Genomic DNA, 12,523 nt, shown 5'->3' on the forward strand with positions numbered 1-12,523 from the left:
GTCATACAAGGTATGTTTTCCACTTTTCACTGTTGAGTGCTTGCTGCGCCTTTGTTCATCGCGTGGTGTCTAAAGCCCGTACTGCTCATGAGGGACAACAGGCTTGAGTGATTCATAGAATAATTCCTGCCAAATATTTCTGTTCTTTGGTCAGAACTTCCAAGTCATTGAAGCGTCATTAATAATGATAAACCATTACCCTATTTTCAGAGACGTTTTAGACACAAGAAATAGAAATTCATGGTTTTCTCCTTTATAGCCGCAATTTTTATTCAAACCCGTTTGTTACTGACGAATTTCTGGATGAGTATCTTTGTCAGCTAGGTTTCACAGCACAGGAACACAGCCCGTAAACATAGCTGCTTACCAAATTGTGTGCTCATATGTGTAATGACTCATTTTCAGTCACTACACGAACCAGAAGAATGCAGCAGTAGCAAATAAATAAAGCTGGTATATTTTACAGCGTACAGTAAAATCTCTTATAATGCAAGCAAGGCATATATTATTTACGACGTCAGCAATATGGAAACAACGCTGCTGCTTTACAAGAATAAAAAAATCCCAAGAATTACTAGGATTACTGTTTTAAAACACCACAGTCTCGCATTATCTCAGAGTAAATATGTCATGAGTTTCAGCGACTCTAACGTGTGCCTTTTTCAATTTCGTCTTGTAACGCTGGCATACTCCTTCGTTCCCACTCTTTGGCCCTTAAACTTCATACTTGTGAAAACTATGGAATCTGAACTCAGTCCCGTTTTCTCATTGGTGGAGCTGATCAAAGTCGTACGACCAAAACCACTTTGCCGTAGTTTTTCCTGCTGCTCAGCTTCCGCAAACCGTCAGTTACCTGGAACCGAAAAGCCTATGATTGCATAAAACACTTTTAAAATTTTTCCTTCAACATTCACGCGATAAAACTCACCTTGCTGAGAGATAAAAAGCAGTCAACTATGGGCTTTATTTTCCGGCTGGCGTGCAATCGAAATATCTGTTCCATTACACATCGTGCACCCTGAGGACTGTTTTCCAGGAAGTCCCCAGCATTCACACCCGTTACAATCACATTCTTCCTGATTATCTCCGAAGAGGCTATATTTCCGCTGTTCCAAGTCGGTTTTCCCAACCAACACGCTTTTGGATATGCAGCTGAGCTGTTTGAACCTGAAAAACCAATCAAATTCAATATTTCATTCGCAGCCAATGTTACAAGTTAATAGCACCGACCACTAATAAGCGACATGTTTTCCGAGTAGTTCAGTTTAGTCAAGTCCGATTAATTAAGATCTGCGAGGAGAAAACTTTCTTCCTCTTTCCAATTGTATGTGTGGTGTGCGTTTTCAAGTTCAAACGTGTGCAGGACAGAAGAGTTCAGTTCCGTTGTACTGCAACATCACAAAAATCTTTTATCACAGGTACGTTAATTGTAGTTCAGTGGCATTTAACAGTAAGCATAGAGAAGCTAGAGCTGTTGTAACTGCCGGCCTCTGTGACCGAACGGTTCTAGGCGCTTCAGTCCGGAACCGCGCTGCTGCTACGGTCGCTGGTTCGAATGCTGCCTCGGGAATGTATGTGTGTGATGTCCTTAGTTAGGTTAGTTAGGTTTAAGTAGTTCTAAGTTCATGGGGACTGATGACCTCAGATTTTAGGTCCCATAGTGCTCAGAGCCATTTTTTTTTCTATTGTAATTTGATTTCCGAAAATACAAATACACTGCTCTGGTAAACTTAAGGACGAGCTGGATAAAGTAACATTACATATTAAATATTCAGTGGAAATGAATCAAAGTGCAGGACCATGTTTCCAGAGGCATCCCAGTTGTGCACAGAAATCAGGACGTCACATGGCGTGAGGTCAGCGTGATAGTTTCGCCAAATGAGATTGGTTCCACAACACGAGGAAAATGAAGGAACGGGAGAAGACTGTGTATGTTAATCAGCGAGTAGTTAGGACGTATTGTGGTGGTGTTCATTACAACACGGCCCAGGGACGACATTTCACACGGGGAAGAATCATCGGGAAAATGGAAGAAGGACGCAGTGTGACGAGTGCAGCCCAGGAGTTTGGTATTGTTCACAGCAATGTTTCACGTTCATGAGTTGCGGTCCGAACCACAGGCACTCCTTAGCCGAAGGTGAGGAGGCGGCCGACCACAGTCAGCTACAACACAGATGACCGCTACATTGTGCAACTGGCAAGAAGAGATCCACATTAAAAAGCAGCTGCAATTGCAGCCACATCTAACAGAACAGCCAGATTTAACAGCGACTGTATGTGGGTGGTCTCTTTGGCTAATGACTAGTACGTTGTGTTCCATTGATACCTCGTTGACACCTTTTGCGATGGTGCCGATAGCATAGGAACCAGAGGAAAGTGGGATCATGCACTCTTGTCGGATGAGAGCAGATTCAGTCAGAATAGTGATTCTGGACGCATCCTCATATGGCGAGGGGCGGGAATACGTGATGCAACCAGGAACTTTGTCTAACATGATCGTTTTGGTTGTCCAGTGGTTATGGTTTGGACGGGTTGAAGATGCATAGTGTCGCACGGACGTACCGAACGCCTAATCTTTCAACACGGTACAGTGATTGGTCAATTATATTGTGTCACTGTAGTCCTTCTCCCTGTACGTCTTTTCAGGGTGCATTCGGCCCTAACTTTATGAAAATGCGCGACAACGTCGAACAGCACAGGTGAACAGGCTTCTGGAACAAGATGATGTTCGACGAATGGACTGCCCGCACGTACCCCCGACCTAAATCTTATCGAACACGTGTGGGATGAGTTGGGGTGACGTACCGCAGCACATCCACACGCATCAGCGACCACCCAGCATTTTTCAACCGTGCTGGTGGACGAATGGAACACCCTACACAGTATCATTTCTGTTTATGTCACTGAGTATTTCTTTCAGTTATCTTCTGTACGGTACTGTACTATACTCTAACAGTTCTCGGTATGATCCAAGTTTCACCGAGCTAAGTTACTTGGCAATGGCACATCAAACAAGTTAGTTTTGTCTTCAAGATTTGCACTCCAGTGTAAATTGTTCTTTTAGTTCCTTGGAAATAAGGGGAATTTGTTGACACTCAAAGCTCTACTGACTTCGTTATGTTGACATTAATATAGTGTCTGTCAGACCTATTAACAAAATACAACTACTACTAAAAAATAATAATAATAGCAGAATGTAGTTTTCCTGCTGAATTTAAGAACAGTCTGTGAAGTAGGTGCACGTGTCTTGTCTGTCTTTACCATGGAAGTCTCCAGATATTTGTCCAAAAGGGCGAATTTTGTGAAATCGTCCTATTAGATATAAGTGATGTGGTGTATTTGGAAACGTGTCGCACCCGAGAATTACACTACTGGCCATTAAAATTGCTGCACCACGAAGATGACGTGCTAAAGACGCGAAATTTAACCGGCAGGAAGAAGATGCTGTGATATGCAAATGATTAGCTTTCCAGAGCATTCACACAAGGTTGGCGCTGGTGGCGACGCCTACAATGTGCTGACATGAGGAAAGTTTCCAACCGATTTCTCATATACAAACAGCAGTTGACAGGCGTTGCCTGGTGAAACGTTGTAAGGAGGAGAAATGCGTACCATCACGTTTCCGACTTTGATAAAGGTCGGACTCTAGCCTATCGCGATTGCGGTTTATCGTATCGCGACATTCTGCTCGCGTTGGTCGAGATCCAATGACTGTTAGCAGAATATGAAATCGGTGGATTCAGGAGGGTAATATGGAACGCCGTACTGGAACCCAGCGGCTTCGTACCACTAGCAGTCGAGATGACAGGCATCTTATCCGCATGGCTGTAACGGATCGTGCAGCCACGTCTCGATCCATGAGTCAACAGATGGGGACGTTTGCAAGACAACAACCATCTGCACGAACAGTTCGACGACGTTTGCAGCAGCATGGACTATCAGCTCGGAGACCATGGCTGCGGTTATCCTTGACGCTTCATCACAGACAGGAGCGCCTGCGATGGTGTACTCAACGACGAACTTGGGAGTACGAATTGCAAAACGTCATTTTTTCGGATGAATCCAGGTTCTGTTTACAACATCACGCTGGTCGCATCCGTGTTTGGCGACATCGCGGTGAATGCACATTGGAAGCGCGTATTCGTCATCGCCATACTGGCGTATCACCCGGCGTGATGGTATGGGGTGCCATTGGTTACACGACTCGGTCACCACTTGTTCTCATTGACGGCACTTTGAACAGTGGACGTTACATTTCACAGTGTTACGACCCGTGGCTCTACCCTTCATTCGATCCCTGCGGAAACCTACATTTCAGCATGATAATGCACGACCGCATGTTGCAGGTCCTGTGCGGGCCTTTCTGGATACAGAAAATGTTCGACTGCTGCCCTGGCCAGCACATTCTCCAGATCTCTCACCAATTGAAAACGTGTGGTCAGTGGTGGCCGAGCAACTGGCTCGTCACAATCCGCCACTCACTACTCTTGATGAACTGTGGTATCGTGTTGAAGCTGCATAGGCTGCTGTACCTGTACACGCCGTCCAAGCTCTGTTTGACTCAATGCCCAGGCGTATCAAGGCCGTTATTACGGCCAGAGGTGGTTGTTCTGGGTACCGATTTCTCAGGATCCATGCACCCAAATTGCGTGAAAATGTAATCGCATGTCAATTTTAGTATAATATATTTGTCCAATGAATACCTGTTTATCATCTGCATTTCTTCTTGCTGTAGCAATTTTAATGGCCAGTAGTGTACATTTGACAGGAAGTATAGTTTGTCAAACGATTCATACTTTCAGGTAAATATTTTTGGAAGCTATATTATTTTGATACCTAAAAGGTAAACGTATTTCTACCTACAAATCCATACTCTGGAAAGTCCATGGTAGAGGGTACGTCCCGTTGTACGAATTAACAGGGTTTTTTCCAGTCCGATACTTGTATGGAGCGGGGAAAGAATGATTGCTTAATTGTCTCCGTGCGTGCTGTAATTATTCTGATCTTATCTTCACGATCTCTATGGGATCGATATATACGGGTTGCAGTATATTACTAGAGTCATCAATCAAAGCCGGTTACAGAAACTTCGTAAGTAGACTTTTTCGGGATAGTTTCATCTACCTTCAGGAGTATGTCAGTTCATTTATTTCTGCATCTATGTGACTCTCTACCACAGATTACACGAAACTGTTGCCCTTCTCTTTATACATTCAGTAGCTTCCGTCAGTCCTGTTTGATACTGGTCCCACACACGCATGGGCAATATGGGTCGCATGTTTGATTTGTAAGCTATATAAGCTATCCCTTTGTAGACTGATTGCATTTCGCTAGTATTATGCCAATGAACTGAAATTTGCTACGTGCTTTACCCACGACTATGCCTTTGTAATCTTTCCATTTGACTCCCTACAAAGTGTTACACCTAGATACTTGTATCTGTTTAGCCATTCCAGCTGTGATTCACTGTCTTTATAGTCAAAGGATGTGCACAATTTTACATTTCTGCACATTTAAAGCAAGGTGACAATCTGCGCACCATTTTGAAATCTTATTAACATCTGAGTGAATGTTTGTGCAGTTTCTTTCAGACTTTACTGCATTATGGATAACTCCGTCATCTGCGAAAAGTCTGATGTTGCTATTAATATTTATTACCCGCAAGGTTATTAATATATAACATGAATAGCGTGGAACCCAAGACACATCTCTGGGGTACACCCCAAGTTACCTCTACATCTGTCGATGACTTTCCATCCAAGATAACATTCTGCATCCTTCTTACCAATAAATCCTCAATCAAGTCACAGATTTAGCCTGATAACCCATAGAATCGTAATTTTGATAATACCTTAGGTGTGGTACTGAGTCAAATGTTTTTCGGAAATAGAGAAATACTGCATCTACCTGACTGCCTTGATACATGGCTTTTAGTATGTCTCATGAGAAAAATACGAATTAGGTTTTATACGACCGGTGTCTTGGAAATCTGTGCGAGTTGAGGGTTATTCTGTTCGAGATAACTCATTATTTTTGAGCTCAGACTATGTTCTAAGATTCCAAAACAACGTGATGTCAAGCATAGTGGACGGAAGTGCTGTGAATCACTTCTACCCTTGCTGTATACGGGTATGACATGTGCTTCATTGTTCTAGGTATAGAGTAGCTAACTCTGCTGTAAATTGGATATAGAATCTGACGGGGTTTCCGCTGGGCTCTGGTGCTTTGTTCAATTTTAATGATTTCAGCTGTTTGTCAACTCTACTGACACTAATATCAATTTCACTCATCTTTGCAGTGGAACGAGGATTAAATTGGAGCAATTTTCCTGGGTTTTCCTGCATAAAGGAACATGTGAAAACGGAATGTGAGATTAACACACTTCCCTTCACATATCCCCACAAGGAAAAAACCGCATTGTGTCATATCTGGTCATCATGGTGGCCAAGAATGCCGGCCAGTATCTCGGGGTCCCGTGCGCCCTATTCATTGCTAAGGCAGAGTGTGATTGAACAAACTGACATACGTTGTTGTGCCAATGTGGTGGAGCTCCGTCCTATTTGGGAAACAAAGTCATCGGGGTCTTGAAATTGCGGAAAAAGTCAGTTCTGTAGCATCTGAAGATAGACCTATGCTGGATAGGGCGCGCGGGACCCCGAGACACTGCCCTGTATTCTTGTCCTCCAGCATCGCCAGACATGATCGCATGCGATTTTTTCTTTTAAGGATAGTGTGTTCATTCCCCCTTTACGCTATGACATAAAAGACGTAAAGAATGGAATAACAGCGGCCATAACTCCTGTGAAACAAGATAAATTCTGTAAAGTTTATGACGAATTTAGCTGTCGGCTAGATGTTGTTCGTGCTGCTGGTGGTGGACACATAGAGCATTTGTAATAGCACAGCTAAAACTTCAAGATTTTGTAAGTATTTTGCGATTCATGTCATGTTCGTAGTGTTTTTATCAATACATATGGACATCTTGGGTTGTCGGGTGTTCTGCCGGATATCAGCGCCGTACTTGCACGATATTTCGGTCACGTAGCTCGTAACCTTCATCAGGTGCGACCTGAGACTGCTCCTCGAGTGGACCTGGTCCAGTATTTATGCCTATGGCCTTCCCCCTCCACCAACGGCTGCAGGCGCTTCCTCTGTGGTCCGCGCCCACCAGTCCCACTTTTGGGTGTTCCATCTTCGGTCTGGTGCTCCTGGCAGTCCGTCAGGGGCTCGTTTTCTATCTCCATGTCTCTGGTTCTTCTGTTTGTGCAGTGTTGCAGCTGGCCCCGTTGCTCCTTTAACAATTCCAGAGCCGGATCCCAGGCTCTGCTTAGCTGGTACCCTGTGTCACGGTTCATAAGATTAAAATGGCTGACGATCTTATGAACCGTGACACAGGGTACCAGCTAAGCAGAGCCTGGGATCCGGCTCTGGAATTGTTAAAGGAGCAACGGGGCCAGCTGCAACACTGCACAAACAGAAGAACCAGAGACATGGAGATGGAAAACGAGCCCCTGACGGACTGCCAGGAGCACCAGACCGAAGATGGAACACCCAGAAGTGGGACTGGTGGGCGCGGACCGCAGAGGGAACATCCAGAGCCGCAGTGGACGAAAAACGGAGCGGCAACGCTCCAACAGGTCGTGGTGAGCGGGCGCGGACCGCAGGGGGAACGCTTGGTACCCCAGACCGTAGATGAAACCCCCAGGAGCGGGGTTGGTGGGCGCGGACCGCAGAGGGAACGCCTAGAACCGCCGCGGACGGAAAACGGAGCAGCAACGCTCCAGCAGGTCGCAGGGAATGGGCGCGGACCACAGAGGAAGCGCCTGCAGCCGTTGGTGGAGGGGGAAGGCCATAGGCATAAATACTGGACCAGGTCCACTCGAGGAGCAGTCTCAGGTCGCACCTGATGAAGGTTACGAGCTACGTGACCGAAATATCGTACAAGTACGGCGCTGATATCCGGCAGAACACCCGACAACCCAAGATGTCATTAGATCGCCGGGAAAACCTGAAGAGTTACAATAAATATGGAGTTTTGAATTAGGGTCATTCTTTTCATAACACCCTGTATTATTAATAAAGATAAGGGTTTCACTTTTAGCAGGACGTGGAGTCCAGTTTTATTGGACATTAAACAACAATGGCCTTTATTACGACCAACAGATTCTTTTAATTGGAGAATGTCAAATAAAACACCTTTCAGCCGTCTAATTTCCAAACAGTTATTTCATTGGGTTATCAGTTTCGGCGATTTATTACGCCATCTTCAGACAATCTGACCGACGTGTAAGAAAATTGCAACCTCGGTTCCGGTCAAAATAAGAGCCACATTCAAAGACTAGTATCTGTAGATTTCTGCTTGATACAAAAATCGCTTTAAACGTCGCTCTAACAAGTAGAAATTTAAAGATACCAGTCTCTGAATAATGGCCCCTATGGCGAGTCTGGAACTGCGTGGAGTAATACCGGTGTCCACAGACAGTTTCCTTGTAAACCTGCGTTTTATTTTAACTATTAAGTGCCCTTTCTGATCAGAAAATTACAATTCTGTGCTGGCTCTCTGTAGTGGATGAGAATGTAGGTTTAGCTGAGTGTTAGGACGGACTTCTGCTCTGCCTTGGTGAGGGAGGACAGCGAGTTCCCGTTAGTTTTTGTGCCACAATAGCGGGATTAACTCGTTAAAAATGGACTGTACAAGCGCCCAACCGCACATTCCTGCGTGGCCTAAGTGACTCGTAGGTCCTACCGCGATAGAGAAATAGATCCTCCAGCCAAATGTTTAGGAGAGACGTTTCAGTGGTTCGTCATAACCCTCGGGAGAGGCTTCTAGAAGCATCTGATGGTTTTCTTTCCGGCCTGCATCGTCGCGTAGAAAAGTGTGATAGAGGATTGGTCGGCGAAGACAGCGAAAAAGCGCAGGTAACGTGCCGCCTTGGTCATTGGAGAGTAGGCAGATAGCTTTCGACGCTCCCGGAGGACACTAGTATTAGCTTTGGAGACACTGAAAGAGCAGTCAGATATTTTTGTAATTGCACATAAAACTGTCAGATCGCGTTGGGAAGTTACAGAAATTACGACGAATAATTCAGTTGCTAGGAATGATCAGATAAAAGCTGAGAGCAACTGGGGGTAAATTCAGTGCTGAGGATCCCAGACAGACTTTGGTCACTGCACGAATCAGAATCTTGTCGGGTATAGTAGATGAGTGGTGGAAGACAGCAGAAGTTGCTGTCGTATGGAGCTGCTACGGCCTGCACGCTGAAGTGGTAACGAACATGTAACTGTAAGGGTGGTTAAATGGTTCAAATGGCTCTAGGCACTAAGGGACTTAACATCTGAGGTCATCAGTCCCCTAAACTTAGAACTACTTAAACCTAACTAATCTAAGGATATCACACACATCCATGCCCGAGGCAGGATCCGAACCTGTGACCGTAGCAGCAGCGCGGTTCCGGACTGAAGCGTCTAGATCCGCTCAGCCACAGCGGCCGGCAAGGGTGGTTAGCGATGAGTTGTGGACCCCAAGGTAATTGAGACCTTCAGCAGTATTTCATCTTTAGTCTTTTGGAGAGTAGTTAAATTATGAGACAATTTATAATCATTGTTTCAGTTCGGATGAGCGTCCGGTTTGTTTTTGCAAAAAGACTTGCTTCAGAAATGGTCCATCCTGTTATTAACTATCGATGGTTTAATCAGCGGAGCTCTAGCTTGCCTCCCTCCGTTTGTCTTGTACACGCTCTGTAGCTTTCCTTGCTGAAGTATCTGTGGTCTCTTACATATCGCACAGATTTCTTTAACGGATCATATATCGTGTTTACATTATTAACATGTTCTCCAATGTAGTATCCGTTTCGTCATCGCACAGAGTACTCGCAACGCTGATCTTTCTCCCAGTTAATTTTCGTTCAGTTGTCGAATGCGTAGGGGCCAATTAGATGAAGCCAGTCTCCATTCTTTTGTTGTCAAATTCCATGTTAATTGGTCAAGAGAATGTCAATAAATGTTGCAGTTTGCATTGCTTCTTTAAAATTATGAATTTCGCCGTTCCACTTAGCTGCAGTCGGCAGTACGAGTCCGAAAGGTACCTACTGCGTACGAAGATCTAGTAGTCGTCATTCTAAGGCTCTACCGTGTTAGCGTTACCTTGCTTAGGGTCAGATAGAGATCTCTCTCTTAAAATGATTTCTTAGATTATTCATTTTTCTGTGGTTAGAATCGCTACGGCCATTGCACGTATGGGTAATGAATGATTCAAAATTATAACAAAAATGGGTGAGGATGCTGATGAGAGAACGATCAGCTATTAACTATTCATAAATTTTGTCAGTTACACTCACCAGACATCTGAAACGATCTGTACTACCATTAACCATAATAAATCAACAAGTACCCTTCACCAAGTAACGTATTACAGCAAGGTAACGCAAGACCGAACATTGCCGTCCACACCAGAGGCACCTTGAGGTATTTATGAATACTTGAGTGGTCTGCCCAGTCGCCTAATTTGTGACACACAGAGCCTGTATGACGGGAAGACATATTTTCACACCATCTACCAACCAACATTCTTCATAAACTGACAGAACATGTGTTTCAGGCACGTATTACAGCATTCTTCAAGATGACACAGGAGGCTGTTTCCTTTCAGGTTGCAACGGCTTCAAGAGGCTTTTCGTTTCCATGGACGCTGCACATCATACTGAGGCTGATGATGGAGATCTCTTCTTAACCATTTAATTCCTATTATAAGAGAAGCATCTACACAAAGTCTGAAAAATATCAAGTTTGAAAAATACTGGAATGATGCATTATACCGTACCACTATCCATTTCCGTCAGTGAATATAATGAACACGAAAGCCACGATACACCTCGGCATATTCCGCAGTGCTTGTTCTGCGGTTCAGTACAATTTCAGGCGCCAGAAATGAGAGAGAATTTTGTAATTATTACGAACTCTGTACTCTAGATTTCGGCCGCCTCCGTAGCTGTGTGGTCAGTGCGGCTGAGTGCCATGTGGAGCATCCGTGTTCGATTCCTGGTACTGCTACGGACTTTTTCTTTGTGGGAGGACTGGAACGAGATGCACTCAGCCTCGTGAGGTTAACTGAGTGGGCAGTTTAGTAGCGGTTCCGTGATCAAGAAACCCGACAACGGCCGGGAGAGCGTCGTGCTGATCACAAGCCCCTCCACAGTGCATCCCATGACGCCATTGGCGGAGGATGAGGCGATGACCGTTGAGGACCGATTATCCCGTCTATGGCCAGGCTGCTGAACGTCACTTTTTTACCTACCCTACTTTCCAGGAGGGAGCAAGTGATCCCCTTTCCCCTCCCGAGACCTTGTACAGCCTAAATAAGGGGCCGTAAGGTTCTTCATGAGTGCTTTCAAAATAGTGAGGCCTAGCATTAACTTTTAGCATCCTTCAATTTATAACACTCTTTGGCACACACCAGATTACATCTTTCAGGTGCTATGCAGTATGCCAGTCTATATTTCATCTTCTTTGTACATGCAACTAGGGGAAGAATCTTTTGGACCTGAATAAATGTTTCTCAACTTGGAGTGGTATAAAGTGGTTCAACACAAAATTCAGTGCGAGGTGTAACCTCACATTTCTTTTCCCCTCCGCTTTTTGATTTTCAGCCCATGTAAAATCGTGCGATACGAAAGTTACTCAGTCAGCCTGAGAGGCTAAATAACACAATACCAATTCGTCTTTCATTAATTACAATATTCAGAACAACATTCGACAGGGCGTTTAGACGTTTTACAACGACTCTATATTTTCTGTGCGGGGACCTAGATTAAAGCTTAGCATTACATCGAGCACGGAAAAAAATATAAATCTATAAGAGATTTTCTGACCATTAACTTTTAGCGCAATCGTAATCCATTAGAAAAGTTTTTATTCTTTCCAGAATGAGATTTTCACTCTGCAGCGGAGTGTGCGCTGATATGAAACTTCCTGGCAGATTAAAACTGTGTGCCGGATCGAGACTCGAACTGGAAACATCCCCCAGGCTGAGGCTAAGCCATGTCTCCGCAATATCCTTTATTTCAGGAGTGCTAGTTCTGCAAGGTTCGCAGGAGAGATTCTGTGAAGTTTGGAAGGTAGGAGTCGAGGTACTGGCAGAAGTGAAGCTGTGAGGATGGGGCGTGAGTCGTGCTTGGGTAGCTCAGTTGGTTAGCCGGCAAGGTAGCTTAGCGTGTTCGGTCAGAGGGTTAGCTGCCCTCTGTAATAAAAAAACTGAGTGAATGGATCAATAACGAACTTCAATGGGCGTCAGGAGGCGTCCGCCACGAACAATTGCAACGAACTATAACGAACAAGATGAGATTAAAAAAAAAATCAAGTTGGTTAAGCACTTGCCCGCGAAAGGCAAAGGTCTCGATCCGGCACACAGTTTTAATCTGCCAGGAAATTTTTATTCCTTCGTAATATTTCCTTCCATCTGCCACGGTAAGTTATTGAAGACATCGAAGCAAAACACAGAGCTCTACATAAATCAACTGCATTCCTC

At 44.6% G+C, this 12,523-nt stretch overlaps 1 protein-coding gene across 1 annotated transcript in view; it reads right to left on the reverse strand.

Moving 5' to 3' along the window:
* Window positions 1–745: 745 nt before the first annotated feature.
* LOC126259890 (synaptic vesicle membrane protein VAT-1 homolog) overlaps window positions 746–12,523 on the reverse strand; it is a 33,921-nt gene continuing 22,143 nt past the window's right edge. Inside the window, exons 2-3 of the mRNA XM_049956966.1 lie at window positions 929–1,167; window positions 746–853 (exon numbers count right to left, since the gene is read on the reverse strand). Of these exons, the coding sequence (XP_049812923.1) occupies window positions 782–853; window positions 929–1,167 (311 nt within the window). The 3' untranslated portion in view covers window positions 746–781. The remainder of the gene's footprint in view (window positions 854–928; window positions 1,168–12,523) is intronic.

This window comes from Schistocerca nitens, chromosome 5 (assembly GCF_023898315.1).
Source record: "Schistocerca nitens isolate TAMUIC-IGC-003100 chromosome 5, iqSchNite1.1, whole genome shotgun sequence".
Classification (NCBI taxonomy): Eukaryota; Metazoa; Arthropoda; class Insecta; order Orthoptera; family Acrididae; genus Schistocerca; species Schistocerca nitens.